Source organism: Saccopteryx leptura, chromosome 3 (assembly GCF_036850995.1).
Source record: "Saccopteryx leptura isolate mSacLep1 chromosome 3, mSacLep1_pri_phased_curated, whole genome shotgun sequence".
In the NCBI taxonomy this organism is placed as follows: domain Eukaryota; kingdom Metazoa; phylum Chordata; class Mammalia; order Chiroptera; family Emballonuridae; genus Saccopteryx; species Saccopteryx leptura.
In genome coordinates, this window is record NC_089505.1 from 82,044,241 (window position 1) to 82,066,764 (window position 22,524).

Here is a 22,524-nt window from a genome sequence, read left to right on the forward strand (position 1 = left end):
GAGGAGCAGGAAGCATCAACTCCCATATGTGCCTTGACCAGGCAAGCCTGGGGTTTCGAACTGGTGACCTTAGTATTCCAGGTTGATGCTTTATCCACTGCGCAACCACAGGCAAGGCTAAAATTTTCTTTTTATTTATTTAGAGAGAGAGACAGGAACATTGATCTGTTTCTGCACATGCTCTGACGGAGGATCAAACCAACAACCTCTGTGCTTGGGCTTACACTCTAACTGAGCTATCTGGCTATTGCTGTGATTTCTGTTTGAATAACTCTCATCTCTTATAAAGTCTTTGCTCAAATGCGGCCTTCTCAATGAGACATCGCCCCTCACTCCCTCACCCTGTTTTATAATTTATTTTTTTTGAAAAATTTTAAAGGTTTTATTTATTCAATTTAGAGAGGAGAGAGAGAAAAAGAAGGAGGGAGGAACAGGAAGCATCAACTCTCATATGTGCCTTCACCAGGCAAGCCCAGGGTTTTTAACTGGCAACTTCAGCATTCTAGGTCGATGCTATATAGTAATTCTTAAAATCAGATACAACCTTTAAAATTTGTTGTTCTTTCTAAAATTTGTTTGGGTAGTTTGATGCTTTGAATTTCCATATGAATTTTAGAATAACTTTGTTAATATCAACTGCAGTCCCCCTCCCAAATCACAGGGAATTGGATAGTTATGTAAACCTAAATCAGGGGAGAATAAATTAAAATATTAATTTTTTAGATTCAGAAATATGGTACATCTTAGTAATATTTTGTAAAGTATATAATTCTAATGCATTTTGTGAAATGTATTTCCAAATGTTTCATTTTTTTTCAAATGTTTCATATTTTGATGTTATTGTAAGGGGTATAGTTTTTCAATTTTCAGACATTCATTTTTCATATTCAGAATGTTGGCCAATCTAATATATTAAATCTATTAGCAGCCTGACCAGGCGGTGGCGCAGTGGATAGAGCGTCGGACTAGGATGCAGAGGACCCAGGTTCGAGACCCCGAGGTCGCCAGCTGGAGTGCGGGCTCATCTGGTTTGAGCAAAAGCCCACCAACTTGAACCCAAGGTCACTGGCTCCATCAAGGGGTTACTCGGTCTGCTGAAGGCCCACGGTCAAGGCACATATGAGAAAGCAATCAATGAACAACTAAGGTGTTGCAACGCGCAATGAAAAACTAATGATTGATGCTTCTCATCTCTCTCCATTCTTGTCTGTCTGTCCCTGTCTATCCCTCTCTCTGACTCTCTCTCTGTCTCTGTAAAAAAGAGGAAAAAAATCTATTAGCTTTTCAGTTAGATAACGCAATACACTATCAGGCAAATAACAGTGCGCTATGAGAGAAGGAAAACAAATAATGTGAGCCATGTGACTGTGCAAGTTCTGCAAAAGGAAATCCCCAGGCCTATTGCAAGGATGAGTCCAGGCAGACCCCAAAAGTCACGCTGAGTTGAGACAGAGGTTGGAGTCTAAATAGAGCACAGCACAGGAGAGAAAACTTGAGAGAGATGGAGGGTTGTTCTCAAGTACTGGGCAGAGTACTAATCTGTACATTCATGTAAGAATCCACAGGAGGCTAGATGCAGGAACACTCAAAAGGATGAAATGGAAAAATTTCCAAGGCTCATGTGGAGAAATAGTCCCTAATCCTACCAACGTGACTGGGAAACCTCATAATTTATTTTTTTCTTTTTTGAGAGAGAGAGACTGAGACCAGAAGGGAAAGATGAGAAGAATCAACTCATTATTACATCACTTTAGTTGTTCACTGATTACTTCTCATTCATTCCTTGATGGGGGGCTCCAGCTGAGCCAGTGATCCCTTGCTTAAGCCAGCAACCTTGGGCTTTAAGCCAGTGATATTTGGGCTCAAGCTAGCAACCATGGGGTCATGTCCATGCTCCCACACTCAAGCCAGCAACGCCACACTCAAGCTGGTGAGCCTGTGCTCAAGCCAGTGACCTTGGGATTTCAAACTTGGGACCTCAGCATCCCAGGTTGATGCTCTATTCACTGTGCCACCACTAGTCAGGCCTCATAAAACGTTAAATAGAGAATATGGGATGGTTGTGTGTTGTAGACTGCAAGTGGCAAAAAGCCTTTGTAAATTCAAGGCTTTGCAAAAGGCTCAGTTCTCCCCCCTCCACCTCCATATTGGCTATGATGCTGAGGATTTGCACCCACTTCACTTGCTTGCTTAACTTGCTAGAAGCAATTTACATGCCTTTTCTCTTACTCTTTGTTTGTTCAGATGTTGTTTGATTTCGCTTATGCATGGTGGGGGAATTCCTGCTTATGCCTTGGGAGAGTTCCTATTTTTTGCCTCAGATGTGTAACTTTGTATCAAGGATTTCTTTGATTTGCATATGGCTATATAATAAAGCAAACTGGGGCTATGGGGCACTCGGATATTGCCATCAGCATTGAAGAGGACTCCCGATCCCATCCTTTTTTCTTAATGAGTCTGTTTTCTTAATTCGGCACTGTTCTCATTCAAGACCCAGAATTATGAGCCGTGCTGGTCCACGGCAAGTGTCGCCCGAACAGGGGACTTGAGCATGAGAAAACTAAACTGAAGGCAGGTGACGGAACTCCCCAAGTGTGCACAGTGAGTAAAGAAAGTTTTGGGGGAAGAGTATAATTGGGAGTAAAACATTATGGGACAATTAGGGTCAAACCTTTTTGTAAGAATAGTTATGCAGCTACAATGCTTTTTGCGATATGTTCAAGATGTGTGCTCCTGGTTCCCGGAGGAGGGAACAGTTAGCTCTGCTACAGAGGAGCAAGTAGGTCAAGTTCTGAGAAGGCAGTGGTGTGAGGAGACTACGGCAGGAGGAATGAAAGTGGCAGTCTCTCTGGCAGTTGTTGCTGTACTTTGCGGCTTGGGGGCCGAGGAACGTAGTACAGCAGGGGTCCCCAAACTTTTTACACAGGGGGCCAGTTCACTGTCCCTCAGACTGTTGGAGGGCCGGACTATAAAAAAAAACTATGAACAAATCCCTATGCACACTGCACATAACTTATTTTAAAGTAAAAAAACAAAACGGGAACAAATACAATATTTAAAATAAAGAACAAGTAAATTTAAATCAATAGACTGACCAGTATTTCAATGGGAACTATGCTCCTCTCACTGACCACTAATGAAAGAGGTGCCCCTTCCGGAAGTGTGGCGGGGGCCGGATAAATGGCCTCAGGGGGCCACATGCAGCCCGCGGGCCGTAGTTTGGGGACCCCTGTAGTACAGTGTGGCTGCCTTTGGTTCTCTCCGGCTGCTTAGTCTGCAGGTCAGCTGAGGTTGAGGTAGGAGAGAAATGTCAGCATAGTCAACCTGAACTGCCGGTTACAGCAACTATAGGGTTTGAAAATGGATAGGAGACTCAGGTATTAGGAAAGTTACAGCTTTTACTGTTATGGTCTGATTTTCTTTAATGTTTTAACTATAATCTTCTAAACTATCATTTTGTGGTTTTTTTTTTAATTCATTTTAGAGAAGAGAGGGAGAGACAGAGAGAGAGAGAGGAGAGAGACAGAGAGAGAGAGAGAAGGGGGGAGGAGCTGGAAGCATCAACTCCCATATGTGCCTTGACCAGGCAAGCCCAGGGTTTCGAACCGGCGACCTCAGCATTTCCAGGTCGACGCTTTATCCACTGCACCACCACAGGTCAGGCCATTTTGTTTTTTTCTTATTCTATGCCTGGAAAGAGGGTGAAAGGGGTGTCTGTTTGGATGTTGCTAAAAAGAAATCTCATATGGCCATCTTGAGATTTTTTGAGAGAGATTTCTGTTTGGTATTTATCCTTATTAAAATGGCCCTACATGCCTGACCAGGCAGTGGTGCAGTGGATGGAGCATTGGACTGGGATACGGAGGACCCAGGTTTGAGACCCCGAGGTCACCAGCTTGAGCACGAGCTCATCTGGTTTGAGCAAAACTCACCAGCTTGGACCCAAGGTCGCTGGCTCGAGCAAGGGGTTACTCAGTCTGCTGAAGGCCCACAGTCAGGGCACATATGACAAAGCAGTCAATTTGAACAACTAAGGTGTTGCAACGAAAAACTGATGATTGATGCTTCTTATCTCTCTCTGTTCTTGTCTGTCTGTCCCTATCTATCCCTCTCTCTGACTCTCTCTCTGTCTCTGTTAAAAAAAAAAAAAAAGGCCCTGGCCGGTTGGCTCAGCGGTAGAGCGTCAGCCTGGCGTGCGGGGGACCCGGGTTAGATTCCCAGCCAGGGCACATAGGAGAAGCGCCCATTTGCTTCTCCATCCCCCCCTCCTTCCTCTCTGTCTCTCTCTTCCCCTCCCGCAGTCAAGGCTCCATTGGAGCAAAGATGGCCCGGGCACTGGGGATGGCTCCTTGGCCTCTGCCCCAGGCGCTAGAGTGGCTCTGGTCGCGGCAGAGCGACGCCCCAGAGGGGCAGAGCATCGCCCCCTGGTGGGCAGAGCATCGCCCCTGGTAGGCATGCCGGGTGGATCCCAGTCGGGCGCATGTGGGAGTCTGTCTGACTGTCTCTCCCCATTTCCAGCTTCAGAAAAATACAAAAAAAAAAAAAAAAAAAAAGAGCGTCAGCCTGGCGTGCAGAAGTCCTGGGTTCGATTCCCGGCCAGGGCACACAGGAGAAGCGCCCATCTGCTTCTCCACCCCTCCCCCTCTCCTTCCTCTCTGTCTCTCTCTTCCCCTTCCGCAGCTGAGGCTCCATTGGAGCAAAGATGGCCCAGGCGCTGGGGATGGCTCCTCCGCCTCTGCCCCAGGCACTAGAGTGGCTCTGGTCGCAACAGAGCGACGCCCCGGAGGGGCAGAGCGTCACCCCCTGGTGGGCGTGCCGGGTGGATCCCGGTCGGGCGCATGCGGGAGTCTATCTGACTGTCTCTCCCCGTTTCCAGCTTCAGAAAAATACAAAAAAAAAAAAAAAAAAAAAGAGAGAGAGAGAGAGAGAAAATGGCCCTACATAAGATCAAGAAGGCCACATTTTAATCTCTAAAATCCTGGGTTTTATACTTGGTTTGTGTGATTGTATGTGAAGTCTTGGTTTAATGTATAAATGTGTCTGTTTTTGAGGCCCGAATTGAGTTCTTGCATGCATAGATTGGAAATGCCGGCTGTAATATTGAAAAAATAAAATGATTTTAGAACTTGTAAGGAGCACTCATTTAAATTTAAATAGAATAGAATCTAGATCCTTAAGACTTACTAATTTTGTTAGTGCACTGTGATGTGTGTTCAGAGTTAGGAGCCAAATAGCAATTCAAGTATTAGAATTAATCAAAGTTATATGTTATACTTGTGTTTTTGTGCGTAAATTGTCTTGTTTATGTGTAAGGCTATACTTGGTTAGGGAAAACAAAGGAATTGAGCAAAATTAAGCAGAGCTCTAGTAAGTCATTTCAGGAGTTTGCCTCAAGCTGCTTCAGGCAATTAGAAGAATAGTATAAGAATGCTAATTCTGCTTCTCAGGCCACATCCTGCAAAAGGGGCCCCAAGGAAATCGATGATTTGGCTCCTCTGATTTTGCCAATTGGATTCAAAAAGTAGGTCAAGAACGCTCTGAAATGGAATTAACAATACAAGGGCGTAAATTTAAAGGACTTTTAGATACTAGAGCTGATGAATCTGTTATTGCTAAGCTATACTGGCCTCCTTCCTGGCCCACTCATGCAGCAGCCACAGAATTACAAGGTATAGGGCAAAGTAAATCCCCTCAATAAAGCTCTAGTTTTTTACAAGTGGAAGATCAAGAAGGTCATTCTGGACTTTTTTTAGCCTTATGTGCTCCCTAGATTGCCAGTTAATTTGTGGGATAGAGATGTTTTGAAAAATATGGGAGCGCCTGACCTGTGGTGCGCAGTGGATAAAGCGTCGACCTGGAAATGCTGAGGTCGCCCGTTCGAAACCCTGGGCTTGCTTGGTCAAGGCACATATGGGAGTTGATGCTTCCAGCTCCTCCCCCTTCTCTCTCTCTGTCTCTCCTCTCTCTCTCTCTCTCTCTCTCTCTCTCTGTCTCTCCCTCTCCTCTCTAAAATGAATAAATAAAAATATGGGAGCATGCTTGTCAGTCCTAACAGTTTAATCAATACTCAAGTGCTTAACTAGGAATTTTTTTTCCCACTAAGGGACTAGGGAAAGAACAGCGGGGAATTCTCACCCCCATAGAAGTGGCACCCAGTACCAGAAGTATAGATTAGGATATCAAAATTTTCTCAGGAGAAACTTAAGGCAACTGCTTGATTGGTACAAGAGCATTTACAGCTGGGGCACATTGAACCATCTAATAGCCCATGGAATATGCCTATATTTGTCATGAAAAAGATATCAGGAGCTGGACCGGCTGGTGTGCAGTGGATAGAGCATTGGACTGGGATGCGGAAGACCTAGATTTGAGACCTCAAGGTCGCCAGCTTGAGCGCGGGCTCATCTGGTTTGAGCAAGGCTCACCAGCTTGGACCCAAGGTCGCTGGCTCGAGCAAGGGGTTACTTGGTCTGCTGAAAGCCCACAGTCAAGGCACATATGAGAAAGCAATCAATGAACAACTAAGGTGTCGCAACAAAAAACTGATGATTGATGCTTCTCATCTCTCTCTGTTCCCATCTGTCTGTTCCTATCTATCCCTCTCTCTGACTCTCTGTCTCTGAAAAAGTCAAAAAAAGATATCAGGAAACTGAAGGCTATTACAAGATTTGAGAGCAATAAATAGGACTGGAAATTATGGGTCCTTTCCAGCTAGGACTCCTTTCTCATATTGCCATTCCATGAAATTTTCACCATGTAATTATTGATTTGAAGGATTGCTTTTTTACTATTCCTTTAAGTCCTCATGATTGCAAGCATTTTGCATCCAGTGTTCCTTCACTTAATTTCCAGGCTCCAATGGAGTAATACCAGTGGAGAGTTTTGCCTCAAGGTATTGCTAACAGTCCTACCTTGTGCCAAAAATATGTTGGTCTAGCTATCTCTCTACTATGAAAACAGCACTCTAAGGCGTACATAATTCATTATATGGATGATATTCTTTTTGCTCATCCAGATAAAGACACTGTTGAACATTTTGCAACAACTAGAATATTCTTTGAAAGAATCAGGACTTTATATAGCTCCTGAAAAGGTACAGCAATCTTTACCTTTTATTGAGGACAAATTATTGAGGGACAACACATTCGTTCACAAAAATTAGATCATTTGGAAACTTTAAACGATTTTAAGAAATTATTAGGAGACATTAATTGGCTTAGACCTTCCTTGAAATTAACTACCAGGTAACTGAATCCATTTTTTTATATTCTTAAAGGCATGGCTGAACCAGCTTCTCCTCAGCTACTTACAGCTGCTGGATAGCAAGCTTTAAAGCAGGGGTCCCCAAACTTTTTACACAGGGGGCCAGTTCACTGTTCCTCAGACCGTTGGAGGGCCGGACTATAAAAAAAACTATGAAGAAATCCCTATGCACACTGCACATATCTTATTTTAAAGTAAAAAAACAAAACGGGAACAAATACAATAAAATAAAGAACAAGTAAATTTAAATCAACAAACTGACCAGTATTTCTATGGGAACTATGCTCCTCTCATTGACCACCGGTGCCCCTTCCAGAAGTGCAGTGGGGGCCGGATAAATGGCCTCGGGGGGCCGCATGCAGCCCGCGGTCCGTAGTTTGGGGACCCCTGCTTTAAAGCTTGTAGAAAAAGCCTTGCAACAAGCACAACTAAAACGCATAAACCTGAAGAATCAATTGCCTTACTAATTTGTCCCTCGAGTTACACTCCGACAGGACTATTGTGGCAAGCTTAAGGCCCTATTGAATAGATTCATTTAGCTGTTACTCCTAAGAAAGTTTTATCTCCATATTTATCTTGTCGCCTCCTTGATTATCAAGAGGTGTATGTGACTCTTACAGCGTATAGGTTTTGAGCCTCAAATTATTGTTCCTTTTTCAAAGGATCAACGTCTCTGGGAAACTTCCACTAAATGGTAAACTGCTTTTGCAAATTTTACAGGCCAAATTGATTCTCACTATCCAGCTGATAAAATATTTCAACTTTTGTTAATTTCTACATTTGTATTTCCTAAGACAATTGTTAATGAGCCCATTCTGAAGCACCTACAGTCTTTACTGATGGGTCCAGCTCAAGAATAGCAGGCTTAATAATCGATGGACAAGTTTATACTAAAATAGTTCACCTTGAAATCAGCTCAAAGAGTAGAATTACATGCTATTATCATGGCTTTTCAGCATTTGCCATATTCCTCTTTTAATCTGTATACAGACAGCAAATATTTATTTATGTTTTTTTTCCAAAATAGAGACTACTGTCTTAGGGACAACTACTGATGAACTATTTCAGCAATTTCTCCTTCTTCAAAGACTTATACGTCAACATAGAGCTCCTTGTTTTATAGGACATATTTGAGTTCACTCCATGCTCCCTGGAGCTTTAGCACAAGGGAATACCCTTGTTGATCAAGCTACCCAAAAGAAAATTATTGGAATTAACCCTCAAGGACTTCTGTTAGGACAACTTTGGCAAAAGTATGTTACTCATATACCTTCATTTGGCAAACAGTCCTTTGTCCATGTTACAGTGGATACTTATTCTGGATTTATAGTAGCCTCTGCCAGAACAGGAGAGGCTGCTAAGCATGTTATAGCTCATTGTGTGTATGCATTTTCTATTATTTTTTAAAGATTTTTAAAAATTCTTTGCTTTAATTTTTTTAAATTTTTCTTTTATTAATTTTTAGAGAGGAGAGAGAATGAGAGAGAGAGAGAGAGAAGGGGGAGGGAGGAGCAGGAAGCATCAACTCCCATATGAGCCTTGACCAGGCAAGCCCAGGGTTTTGAACTGGCGACCTCAGCGTTCCAGGTCGATGCTTTATCCACTGCGCCACCACAGGTCAGGCGCATTTTCTGTTATTGAACTTCCTAAACTTGTTAAAACTGACAATGCTCCTGCATATGTAGGAAAAGCATTTACTGTATTTTATCAAACCTTTTGAATTACGGGTATTTCTTACAATCTTTAAAGTCAAGGTATTATTAAAGTGTACCCAGCAAATATTTAAGGTCAATTTTAAATATATATATAAAAGGGGGAGTCATATCCTGGAATAATGCTTATTACTTTAAATTTTTTCTTTTGAAGCCCTGGCCGGTTGGCTCAGTGGTAGAGCGTCGGCCTGGCGTGCAGAAGTCCTGGGTTCGATTCCCGGCCAGGGCACACAGGAGAGGCGCCCACCTGCTTCTCCACCCCTCCCCCTCTCCTTCCTCTTTGTCTCTCTCTTCCCCTCCCGCAGCCGAGGCTCCATTGGAGCAAAAGATGGCCCAGGCGCTGGGGATGGCTCCTTAGCCTCTGCCTCAGGCCCTAGAGTGGCTCTGGTCGTGACAGAGCAACGCCCCAGATGGGCAGAGCATTGCCCCCTGGTGGGCGTGCCAGGTGGATCCCGGTCAGGTGCATGCGGGAGTCTGTCTGACTGCCTCCCCGTTTCCAGCTTCAGAAAAATACAAAAAAAAAAATTTTTTTTTTTCTTTTGAATGCTGATGTACAGGAGACGCCAAACTTTTCTCCTGCAAACTTCTACCCTCTTTTATTTGACCCAGCTAATAACACTGTTTTGTCTTTTTCCAAATAGCTCCAGATATATAGCTGGATAAGGACCCTCAAACTCCTCAGCGAGATCTAAGCATGGCTTTTAAGGTCTATAATGACCAAGAGGCAGACAAAGCCCAAAAGAGATCAGGTAAAATACCAGCTCTTGGCAAATGCCCTTAAAGGCTCCAATGCCCCCAAAGGGGCCTCATAGGACTCAATCTGCTTCAATAGTGGAAATGAAGGTCATTGAGCTAAAGCCTGCCAAGCTTCTCAGCTAGGACATGCCTTTGCTGTGGGGAAAAGGGACACTGGAAGATAGGGTTCTCCCTCTCTCCTCTAAGGGAGGACTCAGTCTCTTCCAGCCCTGCTCTAGCCAACTGTGACCTAACCTTGCCCAGCCTGCTGGGACTTGCCACTGAAGGCTATAGATGGCCAGGGCCACCGGTCCCATCTCACATCACTGTGGACAAGCCTAGGGTATTTCTTCCAAGTAGCAGGTAAACTGACCTCATTTCTTACGGACACAAGGGCCACTTACTATGCCTTGCCTGAATATTTGGGTTTTACTCATCCCTCAAAGATCTCTGTTGTGGATGTTGATAGTCCTATTTTTTGCTTTGTTTAATATATAATATTTTCTTTATTCCTTCTGTCTCAATGCCCCATTCATATTTTAGACTGGGACCTACGCCTAATTTAGAGCTCTTTTTCCTTTTTGCCAACTTGTTATGAATTTACCTCTGTCACCCAGTATAGTATATACCAAAGTTCTCCTCACCACCCTACAGCTGTAAATCTCCAGTGACAGGCCCCCTGGGTTCATCTCCAGTTTAAAGAAAATGGAAACTCCATCTCCACACGTGCTGCAGATGGCTATTCCTGTCTACCTGAATTGTTACCAGCTAGAAGCAGTGGTCATTGGGATTTGGACACGAGCTGCAAAGTGTAGAAATGTGACAATTCCAGTGCTATGCGGACTTTTCCTGACTCCTGCTCCTTGTGACAGCTCTCAATGGAACTGAAGTGGGGTTGGGTTGCATTTGCAGGGATTTGGAATGGTGATGGTGCCAACATGGACTTGGTGAAATCACATTAACATATTAAGGACATTTAAAACATCAAAGACTCTATTATAGATCCTGCTGTATTGGCTAAAAGTTTGCTTGATAATCTAAAACGCTTTAATCCCTTTAATGTATTAGAATAGTTGTTTGGGTATCTGTTAGTATTTGCTATATTAATTTTGTGTTTATTCTGTATTTCTGCCTATAAATTAGAATCTGAAAAACTAGGAAATTAGATGAGTGCAAATCTCAGCACAGAAATTAAAAAAGAAAAAAGAAAAGGATATGTTGTAGACTGCAAGTTGCAAAAAGCCTTTGTAGATTTGAGGCTTAGCAAAAGGCTAAGTTCTCCCCCCTCCACCTCCATATTGGCTATGATGCCGAGTATGTGCACCCACTTCATTTGCTTTCAGGCTGGTAGAGCTTACTTCTGTCCTCAAACCAGCCCACAAAGTGAACAGAACCCCCAAGATTAAAGCTAATTTAAAAACTAAGGCATTTGTGGCCCTGGCTGGTTAGCTCAGTGGTAGAGTGTTGGCCTGGTGTGTGGATGTCCTGGGTTTGATTCCCAGCCAGGGCACACAGGAGAAGCGCCCATCTGCTTCTCCACCATTCCCCCTCTCCTTCCTCTCTGTCTCTGTTCCCCTCCCACAGCCAAGGCTCCATTGGAACAAAGTTGGCCCGGGCACTGGGCATGGCTCCATGGCCTCTGCCTCAACTACTAGAATGGCTCCGGTTGTAACGGAACACCACCCCAGACAGGCAGAGCATGGCCCCCTGGAGGGCATTCCTGGTGGATCCCAGTTGGGCACATGTGGGAGTCTGTCTGTCTGCCTTCCTGCTTCTCACTTCAGAAAAATACAAAAAACAAAGAAACAAACAAAAAAACAAGGCATTTGTTGAAAAACCAGAATATTGGGATTAGGTGACTGGGAGGCTCTGGACAAATCCATCATGAATGCCAGATGAAACCAACAAAGTCCACAAACACTGGAAACTTCCGCCAAATGACCAGTTAAACAAAACTCTCATCTTCCTGACTGAAACACAGTCATGTCTATACTTAAACCAGCTCTGGCAGGCAGTGTGGGGTCAAGAAAGAGTGAGGATCCATGGGTGCAGAAATATTGAGGTGTCCCTGCAGTGATGGGAGGAGCACAAGTCTGCCTACCTAACGAGAGACTGTTGGGGTGACATCTGTATAAAATGGGACCCGACCATTGCACAAATGGATGACTTCTTTCAGAGGCACTGGCAGTCAGAGAATTCCCATGGGGCCCCTGAGCAGGAGAGGAAATGTAACATTGCTCCAGAACTTCCCATGGAGCAGGCCCTTAGAATATCCCTGGGATGGGTGTTCCAATTGATAGGGTTCAACTTTCAGGTGATGGCTACTCGCAGATGCCTCCCACAGGTTGTCTCTGGCATCTGTCATCAGTGAAGGACATTGCACGTTCCCAGCTATCTTATGGCCTTTCTCCAGTGTGAACTTTCCAATGTCGGATGAGGGAAGCCCTCTGCCTGAAGGCCTTTCCACATTCACTGCACTTAAATGGCCTTTCTCCAGTGTGAATTCTATGGTGCTGAATTAGCACATGTTTGTGGCTGAAGCCTTTCCCACACTCGCTGCACACAAAGGGCCTTTCGCCATTGTGGACCCGCTGGTGTGCAATAAGGTCAGAGCTTTGGCTAAAGAATTTCCCACACGCAATGCACTCATAAGGTCTTGCCCCAGTATGAACGCTCCAGTGTTTAATAAGCCGGTATTTGTGACCAAAGTATTTCCCACATTCGCTGCACTCATAGGGCCTTTCTCCAGTGTGGATGCTCTGATGCTGAACAAGGGTAGATTTGTGGCTGTAGGCTTTCCCACACTCGCTGCATTTGTAAGGCCTTGCTCCCGTGTGAACTCTTTGGTGTACAATAAGGTTGGAGCTGTGATTGAAAACCTTCCCACATATGCTGCACGCGTAGGGCATTTCTCCGGTGTGAATTCGCTGGTGTTGAGCAAGGATGGGCTTGCGGCTGAAGGTTTTCCCACACTCGCTGCACTCATATGGTCTCTCTCCGGTGTGGACTCTCCGGTGCTGGACGAGGGAGTCTTTGCGGCTGAAAGTTTTCCCACACTCACTGCACTCGTAATGCCTTTGTCCACTGTGAAAGGCCTCAGCAGCACACTCTGTCTCACTGAATGGCTTCCACTGACGGGGCGGGATACAGGGCTGGAAAATTCCTGAGCTAGTCGAGAAGTCTTTATAGCCCTCCCCAGCCAGAAAGGGCATTTTCAATAGCTGGGCAGGGCATTTGTTCACAAGAAAAATACGGCCTTCCTCTCTTCTGAAGGGTTTCCGTCCACTGGGCTGTTTCTGGTGGTGAAGGTTAGCATTGAACCAGAATTGTTTCCCACATGGTTTCTGCCCAGGGTGTGGTTCTTGGTACTCAGCTAAGTGCAACATGTCTTTGAAGACAGGGTCATGTGTCTCACAGGGGTAGACTTTCTGGAAAGCAGGGCCTGCCTTGGGAGTCATGCTCTGTGGCACTCCTTGTGTCGAAACTCTCTGCCTCAACGGCATCTCCTCATCCTTTAATCCACGCCAGGAACCTAAAAGCAGACAGATTCTGGTGAAGTTCATGTTGACACTGGTGGGAGCTGTTAGTCTCATTACAAAGGGGTGTCAAGGCCCTGGCCAGTTGGCTCATTGGTAGAGTGTCAGCCCGTCATGTGGAAGTCCCGGGTTTGATTCCTGCCCAGGGCACACAGGAGAAGCATTTATCTGTTTTTCTACCCTTCCTCCTCTCCTTTCTCTGTCTCTCTCTTCCCCTCCTGCAGCCAAGGCTCCATGGGAGCAAAGTTGGCCTGGGTGCTGAGGACAGCTCCATGGCCTCCGCCTTAGGCACTAGAATGGCTCAGGTTACAACAGGGCAATACCCCAGATGGGCAGAACATCACACCTTAGTGGGCATCCTGGTTGGATCTCAGTCGGGCGCATGTGGGAGTCTGTCTCTCTGTCTGCCCACTTCTCACTTCAGAAAAATACGAAATAAAACAAAAACAAAAACAAAAAGGGGTGTCTAAGAGAATAAGCTCAAGGTCACAGGACAAGAGGCCTGAGCTCAAGTTGGATCAAGGGCTGCCATGTAGCACTTTGGTATCTAAAGGTCACAAAACGGAAGAGGCTTTGACTGGGATAGGACACAAATGTGGAGGACAGCCCAGGAAAAGCCAGGGTCTCCCATGAACTCATTCACAAAGATTCCCGTGAGGCCATGGCTGCTGTGGACAGGTGAGAGTGTCCTCAGAAGTACAACTGAATTGCTGGTATTTAAGGACGATTTGGGGGTCTGTGTACACCTGACACATTAAGTACAGGTCAAAGGTGGACAGCACTGCAGAGGGAGCCATAGAGAAGAACAGGTGAATGTGGAGGCAGAAGTGAGGGGGCCGCCTGAGGCCAAAGGGCAAAGCACAAATAACAAGTGTGTAGATGGGAAAGGAAAGAGAGAAATGAAATGTGGCCAGTGACCTTGGTACAGAAACAACTGTGAGCAGAGAAAGGTTAGAAAATGACAGTGACTCAGCCCTGATATGATACTGTCCCCAGATCCCACTCACCAGGGCCACACCCACTCTGAGGTTTTCTGGTCATGGCTGGAGTCATGTCACCCAAGTAAGACAGACAGGGTTTGGTGCCTGGCTCCAATAGGGCCACCTCATGGGACGTGAAAGATGCATATCCTAAGGGAAAAGACAGGACACAGGTAAATGGGCAGCACTGGCCTGGGTGACCCAGCATTCAAGAAGAGAGCTGAATATTATAAAAAATAACCTCCAAGTGGGGCTTTACAAGAATAGTCCAGTGGTCCCAACAAGCAGTGACTGACCATACTGGTCCCTGTATTTCTGCTACAGGCAGGCCATCAGGAATATCAGCTACAGAAACTTGGGGACAGGAGGGGTGACATGGATCTGGCATGTAGTCAGGGCAAGGACAAGATGAATACGACCCACTGGGTGACTATAAGATCCCTCACACCTGGGCTTCAGGGCAGCAAGTGTTGGTATTACTCATGAGTCAGAGGTGGCAGCACACAGAGCTCATGCCTGGCACCCACAGCACCGACTCCAGGGAACTGGGGGGGGGGCAGTACCCATGGCTGTGATACAGGAAGGGCCAGGATCCCCCTGGAAAACAGGAGAGGTAGAGCCCTGTCCAGGACCCTGGGTGGGTATGACGGTCTTACCCAGCGAGGCTGTAAGTGCCAAGTTCTGTAGCATCACATCGTGGTACAGGCGCCTCTGAGCCTCATCAAGGAGCCCCCACTCCTCCTGGGAGAAGTACACGAACACGTCCTCAAAGGTCACCTGCCCCTGCCACAATGGGGAGAGGCAAGTCCATGAGCAGCCTCTCTCCTAAGGATCCTCCTCATCCATGCCTGAACATTCCCTCTTACCTAACTCAACTCAGAGGAAATACCAGGCCCAAGGACTCCAGGGTTTCCTCTCTCATGGTCCCTTTGACCATTGTGTCCACCCACAGCCAGGTGGGCAGAAAGACACCATCTAAGCTCTGGGCCTGTCATGCAGAATCTCCGACACCCACCATGGCAGCCAGTTCTCCTGAGGTTGTTAAGGTCTTGAGCTCACCTTTCTCCCATAAGCCACCAATACCAGGGCTCAAGGGCTATCCGCTTTTACTTGATCATTCTGTCTCACAAGTCTGGCCCCCCCACTTCCTGTAGTTGGCCTCCATCACCTTCCTGGCCCACAAACTGCACTACCATTATATGTAGACTGTACCTCTGAAAACTGTCTCCATGGCACTGTCTCCCTAGTAGGTATCTCCATCCTGAACCCCTCCACAGAACTACTGCCCCGTGTCCAGGAGCTCACTTGAGACCTCCACGTAGTGTTCTTTGGAATATCTAAGCCACCTTCACATGGTCACAAGTAAAATGATATCCACAGTGAATTACTTCTACCACTGAGATGTGTCCATCTCAGTTGATGGGAGTGTCTACCCTTTTCAGCTGATAAGGCCTAACACCTGGGGGTTATCTCTCATATCAGAAAATCTATCCAGGCCCTGGCTGGTTGCCTCAGCAGTAGAGCATCGGCCCGGTGTGTGGAAGTCCTGGATTCAATTCCATGTCAGGGCACATAGAAGGAACCATCTGCTTCTCTACCCTAATCCCTCCCCATTCTCTCTCTTCCTCTCCCACAACCATGACTCAAACAGTTTGAGCAAAGTTGGCCCCAGACACTGAGGATGGCTCTGTGGCCTCCGTCTCAGGCACTAAAATAGCTCAGCTGCCAAGCAAGGGAGCAGCAGTCCCAGATGGGAAGAGTATGCGCGGTAGGGGGCTTGTTGGTAGATCCTGGTCGAGGCGCTTGCCACAGTCTGTCTCTGCCTCCCTGCTTCTCACTTAATTAAAAAAAAAAAAAATCTATCCAATCACTTCTCCCATCTAGACAGCCACCTCTCAGGTGCATAATTATCACCACTCACCTAGAATATTAAAGCAGCCTCCTCCCCGGTCTGCACCATATCTCCTTCAAACCTTACTGCACATAGTCTGTTCTCCACTTGGCATCGGGGAGAGCCTGTTTAAACCTGGATTAGATTCCCTCCTTCCTCTTCTCCACATCTGCCATAGCTACGCCATCCTCAGAATAGAGGCCTAACTCTTGCCCATCTGTTTTAAAAAAAAAATTTTTAATTTATTGATTGTAGAGAGAGAGAAGAAGGGAGGGGGAGAAGTGAGGGAGAGGGAGAAGTGGCGGGAAGGAAGGGAGAGAGAGAGGGAGAGACATAGAAAGAGAGACAAAGGAACACAGATTTGTTCCTATATGTGCCCTGACCAGGAATTGAACTGTCAATCTCTGTGCTTCAGGACAAAGCTCTAACCAACCAAACTATCTGGCCAGGGCTAAGACCTGTACTTTCTTGAAAACTCCCATCTCAGTCTCACCTCCAAGTATTTGCACAGGCTGGTTCCTGTGCCTGGAACAATCTTCCACACCTTATTCCAATGGTTAACAGAAATGAGAACCTTTCCATATAACCCCAGCCCTGGACTCAAAACCCTGGGCTTGGGCTTTCTCCAGGGTCTTCAGACTCAAGAACTAGAGAGTACAGATGAAGTGTTCTATGACACCTACAATCCTGGAGATCACGAAGGGGGGGTTAGGGATAGGGCTGATGATATAGCACTGGCTTCCTTCCTCCCCTCACCTGTGTATGGTCCATCATTAATTCCGAGTTCATGGGAACCTGTGGGAAAAGGGAGATTGTGAGAGACAAGCAACCAAGAACAAGCTTCAAGGGCTCTTGCCTGTTCCCTATACCTGGCCTGCCACTAAGACCAGGGGCTGACTCTGACTAACTACCGTCTGTGCTCAGCTCTCAGACGAGGTCTCCATCTTCCCATGTCCACCACTCCAAGTCTGTCCCCCCTACCCTGGGCAGCCTATGGAATCATTATAAAAACCCTTAAATCGTGGTGTGACCAGGCAGTGGCACACTGGATAGAGCGTCAGACTGGGACGTGGAGGACCCAGGTTCAAAACCCCGAGGTCACTGGCTTGAGCTCATCTGGTTTGAGCAAGGCTCACCAGCTTGAGCCCAAGGTCGCTGGCTTGCGCAAGGGGTCACTCGCTCTGCTGTAGCCCCTGGGATCAAGGCACATATGACAAAGCAATCAATGAACAACTAAGATGCTGCAATGAAGAACTGATGCTTCTCATCTCTCCGTGTGTCTGTTTCTATCTGTCCCTCTCTCCCTCTCTCTCTCTCTCTCTCTCTCTCTCTCTCTCTCTCTCACACACACACACACACACACACACACACACACACACGAAATGGGAATCCCACCACTAGCGCCCAGGATTCAGGGACTGAGACCTGGGGCGCAACACCCACCTGCGCGGGGTCCACCACAGTGGTCCACGTTCTCCCAAACCGTGGACTGGGGAAGGCTGGGGATAATGGGCAGGAGACAAGTGCGAGGTTCCTCCGGCAGCCGACGGACCCAGGAGGCGCCAGTTCCGCCTCTGTCTGGGAAAGAACCGCCTAATCTAGCACCACTTCAGGTCTCACACTGCCTTCCCGGACACTGACAAGGTGGGTTTATTTAAAGGCAAACAATATGGCTGCCCAAGAAGAAAAGAGGAAGTCCTGCCCTGACGACCTGCGCACGAACATATATGCCACACCCCGGGGCCTTCATTGGTCCAGAGCCGCTAAGGCTTCTGGGTAATGTAGTTCTCACAGCACCATCCGTCTACAGGCGCATACTGGCAAAAGCCCAATCACAGAACTAACGCGCCTCCAAAGGGAGACTAGATTGAGCGTCTCTTCTTCTTCTTATAGAAATCGCACCCATATTTCCACTAAGGGCAGTTTATAACCTACCACAGAAATGCTAAGCAACATATTGTTTCAGGCTTATTTATGGACATAATGCTCACTCCCCACCCCCCAAAATCAAATGGACGTACCATATCCTAATGTCACTCAAGCCTCTCTTGGGAGTTAAAATATTATGTTGCCGTCAAATAAACACACGCAGCCTGAAGCTCTAGTGTTAGTCTTGTGAGCCTCAGCATCTTGGGTCAAGAACAAGAGAGGAAAAACACCAGATACAGCCACGAAGTTGAAAATGGAGCAGCGAAGTTGACGCACTGAAATCCATCAACAATGCTTTATTGTGGCTCTCCTTAAAAAGAAAAAAAAAAAAAAAAAAAAGACTGGCGGTTCAGCAGCGCAGGGAAAGTGAAATTCAGGCCTATTGATAAGGATAATATCTGGATGGCATCTGGCCGAGTTCTGGACCCTGATTTTGCTACCATCGCCCTCTCTGCAGCTCTACTGTTCTTCCTCTCTATATATTTTTTGTGAGTGTGTGTGTGTGTGTGTGTGTGTGTGTGTGTGTGTGAGAGAGAGAGAGAGAGAGAGAGAGAAGGACACAGAGAGACAGAGAGAGGGACAGACAGGAAGGAGAGAGATAAGTATCAATTCTTTGTTATAGCACCTTAGTTGTTCATGGATTGCTTTCTCATATGTGCCTTGACCAAGGGGCTATAGCAGAACGAGTGACCCCTTGCTCAAGCCAGCGACCTTGGTCTCAAGCTGTTGAGCCTTGCTCAAACCAGATGAGCCCGCACTCAGGCCAGTAACCTCACTCAGTGTTTTGAATCTGAGTCCTCAGCGTCAGTCCACGCTCTATCCACTGAACCACCGGCTGGTCAGGCTACTTCCCCTATTTTTGGTGCAATGGGAACTCCATTGCCCAGTAGGCAATGCGCACCGCGGCGCTGCTTCTCAGGCCAATAAAAACGTTCGTCCCCGTGAGAGCGAAACTCTGGGAGGGACTTTAGGCGTGGCCATAGGGGAATTTGTCTTCAAGACTGTTGTTCTGGTCAGTCTCCAAACGGCTGGTTCGGGGCCGGAATGACCGGAAGAAACGGTGTGAGTGGAAGCTGAGGCTCAGCGACGCCGCCAGGGTGACCCTGATTTTGGGGTTGGTGAGCGGGACGCTTTGGGCGACCTGGTCTTTTGCTCCCCGGCTGGCTCCACCCACATAGTCCGTTGGCTGCGGCATCGCTGAGGCGGCGGGCTCAGGTGCTTGAGCATCCCCCAGGGTCCTCAACGCCTTCTCCCCTCCGAACCCTGGAGCGCTGAGTGGGCGCTCCCTGTTGAAGGAAGTCAATGCAATCAAGGAATAGTTCTGGTGGGGACTGGACTCTGCTGTTGGTGATAAAAAAGGGAGGAAGGGTCAGACTCTGGATGGATTTGCAACACTGGATAGGCCTTCTTGCTGGGTGAGATGTGGCGGTGATATTGCAGGAATCAAAAGGGAACAGAAACGCCCAGACACTTTGATGAAGGAAGTGGGATTGATGAAAGCCGGCAGAGGACACGGGGGCTTGTTGCTCCAAAACACAGGCTCCCTGAAGTTGATTTTCTTACAGGTTTTATAGCTTTACAGTATGTGAGCAATGGGCACGTTGTTAGATTCAGGGAGTACTGACATGCTGGGGCTGCCAAGAGTGTACAAGGTCCCTGTGACACTGAGAACAAAGAGTTCAGCAACATCCTGCATTGAGTCAGAGACCCTTATCAGAAGTTTATGTTTGAAATTCTCCACTGAGTAATACCCCCCCCCGTAACTGCGCACGACCTCCCTAGCCAATGACTAACAGCCACATCAGCTTCTGTATGATGCTTGCTCATCCTAGACAGCCACCCTATAAAAAGGAGCCATTTTAGAAGCTCGGAGCTGCAGTCCCTGTGCAGGTTTGGGGGGCTGCAGTCCCTGCGCAGTTTGTTGGCTGCGCAGGTTTGGTTGGCTGCAGTGCTCCAGTCTCTTCAGAGGCGTGGGTTGCCTGCAGTCTCTGCGCAGTTTGTTGGCTGCGCAGGTTTGGTTGGCTGCAGTGCCCCAGTCTCTTCAGAGGCGTGGGTTGCCTGCAGTCCCTGTGCAGGTCTGCAATAAAACTTGTAAAATTTATTTTGTGTCTGCTGTGGCCTCTCTCGCTGGGATGTAACAGATGGAGGCCCCAGCGAGATAGATCGTGTAAGACCCCTCCTCACGGAGTGGGCTGCAGCAGACATTGGTAGCTGGCCAGCCTCCGGCAGTTGCCATTTGGAAACTGAATTTGGCTGATTTGAAACATTTGGAGTCTTGAGACTGTTTAGTAAATAAGCTTCCTCTTTGAATATTTGGAAACAGAGCTCTGGTTAGAAAAGGGTGTAGTGGAGCAGACGGGACGCCACCTGATTTCTCCCCACCTGGTCAGTCGGGGAACGCAGGACGCTGCCTTCTCCCTTTGGTTTTGGTTTAGAAGTTTTGTTTGTTTTGTGTGCATATTTGGTTTGTTTTTCTGTAACTAGAAGGGCCAACTTAAGAGCAGACTGGCCAAACCAAGGATTGCTAGACCCATAGAAAACAAAAAGAGTCTAGTGTACTATCACCAGCACCCACCTGCAGGCAGGTGGCATGGTCAGTATGAAGCCAGTATAGCAGCAGAGGTAGAAAAAGAAAAGGCAGCCAGGCTGCAGCTGGCTGCAGGAGAAGCGGCAGGCTCCCCTCACAGTTTCAGGCACTTGCCCCTCCCCCTTGGGCACCGGCTCAAGGGCTGAGCCACTGCTTAGTCAGGCAAAAGATAACAGTGCAGTAAGCTAGAGGTTATCTGTTGTTGTATTCCCAATTTTGCTCTCTTAGTCAAGCCCCTCAGTGAGATCTTCTGAGCATGGCTTTTAAGGTCTATAACGACCAAGGAAATAACAGAAAAGGCAAATAAGGCCCAAAAGAAGTCAGGAAATACCAACTTTTGGCTCCAGCGCCCTAAGGGGCTTCATCAAGGCCCTGCTCCAGAGTGGAAAGAAAGGTCATTGAACTGAAGCCTGCCAGGCTTCCCGGCCCCATCAAGGGATACACCTGTGCTGTGGAAAGAGGGACATGAGAAGGTAAGCTGCCCCCTTGCTCCATGGAGGGAGGGTTCAGTGTCTTCTAGCCCTGCTCCAGCTACCTGTGACCTGACCTTGCCCAGCGTGCTGGGAATTGCCACTGAAGGCCTAAGGACATCGTTCAGGAGCCTAAGGTATTTCTTCCAAGTAGCAGATAAGCTAATAACACAAGGGCCATCTACTATGCCTTGCTTGAATATTTAAGTTTTATTTATCCCTCAAAGATCTCTACTGTGGGTATTGACAGTCTAGTTTTATTGCTTTATGTTTAGTATCTCCTTTGTTTCTCTTATCTCAATGCCCCATGCCTATTATAGGCTGGGACCTGCTGCTAATTCCAGCTAGAAGCAGAAGTCACTAGGACTTAAACTCTAACTGCAAAGTGTAGAAATGTAACACCCTTTCCCTAAGTACTTGCAGGTTTTATAGGTTACTCAGAAAACTGTTCAAAGACTGTCCAAGAGGCACTTCTAGCAGTACACCACCCAAGGACTGACTCCCACGTAGATGGGTCCAGACACCATGATCCTGACCACTCCCACTGCTGCCAAGGCAGAAGGCATACCCGCCTGGGTCCATTGCAGCCGGCTGAAGCTTGTGTTCCCAGCAGAGACACCTTTGTGGACAGCGAAGACTGACCCTGCCAACCCTTGTAAGCTGACCCTGAGAAGGACAGCATGCCCTGCTTCAGCCACAAACCAGAAGTTAACTGGTCCACACATGGAGACTTTGGGGAGGGAGGGAAACTAAGGTAAAGGAAAGCCAAGTAAGTCATCTTAAGGTTTGATGCATGCACTGCTATGAGTCATACAGAAAGGGGGTGTAGGTCCCTTGGCTGAGAGAGAAGCTACAAGGTAAATGAAAGTTATGTATGTGCTCATAGCTACCACTATAGAATAATCTGTGAATATTGGTCATGTGTCCAATAGGCTACTTATGAAAAGAACACCTCCAAAAAGCAATCTTTAAAAGAGGATTACTTAGTACTAACTTAGTCTTTGCTGAAGGTTAAGGTTTTTAGGAATTAAGAATTCTGATAAATTAGAAAGGAATTGTATGGTTTTGATAATAAAAGGTATAAGGTGTAAAGGTACTTTTGAAAAGAAAAGGAAAAGCAAGTTGTTATGAAGGCCAGTTATTCCTGGATAAGAAAGTGCATAAAAGTTGAAGGTTTATGTAAGTTGCAGAAGGTTTGTGTAAGTTGCAGAAGGTTTGTGCAAGTTGTAAGAAGTTAGTACAGAGAAGAAAAATGCAAGGCAGAAAGAAATTAGTCCGTAAAGCTTGGACTAATTTCTAAGGGCACACTATCAGCGTGCCAGCACATACTAGGGAGGACCCCTGACCCAATTAGCTTATAGCTACAGCTAAAGTAAAAAATTCTCATGAGCCCCAGCCTTATACCATTCTCCCCACTGATG

The 22,524-nt window shown here is 46.8% G+C and overlaps 1 protein-coding gene across 4 annotated transcripts; it reads right to left on the minus strand.

The window, feature by feature from the left end:
* Positions 1-11,206: 11,206 nt before the first annotated feature.
* On the minus strand, positions 11,207-17,777 carry LOC136399482 (zinc finger protein 772-like). 4 transcript variants are annotated; one of them, XM_066374685.1, is made up of 5 exons: positions 17,561-17,777; positions 16,874-16,912; positions 14,883-15,003; positions 14,254-14,376; positions 11,207-13,242 (listed from the first exon to the last, which is right to left on the minus strand). In XM_066374685.1, the coding sequence occupies exons 2-5, from the start codon at positions 16,904-16,906 to the stop codon at positions 12,107-12,109; spliced, it is 1,413 nt and encodes a 470-aa protein (XP_066230782.1). In that variant the 5' UTR covers positions 16,907-16,912; positions 17,561-17,777; the 3' UTR covers positions 11,207-12,106. The 4 variants fall into 4 exon arrangements, with proteins under 4 accessions (XP_066230782.1, XP_066230781.1, XP_066230783.1 ...); XM_066374684.1 differs by having other exon boundaries at positions 14,883-15,009; XM_066374686.1 differs by lacking the exon at positions 14,254-14,376 and having other exon boundaries at positions 14,883-15,009.
* Positions 17,778-22,524: the final 4,747 nt, after the last annotated feature.

What these genes read in the sequence shown, in the direction of transcription:
- LOC136399482 (XM_066374684.1), bottom strand. Translation starts at nt 16,906, where the DNA reads ATGAACTCGGAATTAATGATGGACCATACACAG. An exon ending in TAATGATGGACCATACACAG is followed by an intron (nt 15,010 to 16,873) that starts GTGAGGGGAGGA and finishes CCATTGTGGCAG; the next exon opens with GGGCAGGTGACCTTTGAGGA. An exon ending in GGCACTTACAGCCTCGCTGG is followed by an intron (nt 14,377 to 14,882) that starts GTAAGACCGTCA and finishes CTTTTCCCTTAG; the next exon opens with GATATGCATCTTTCACGTCC.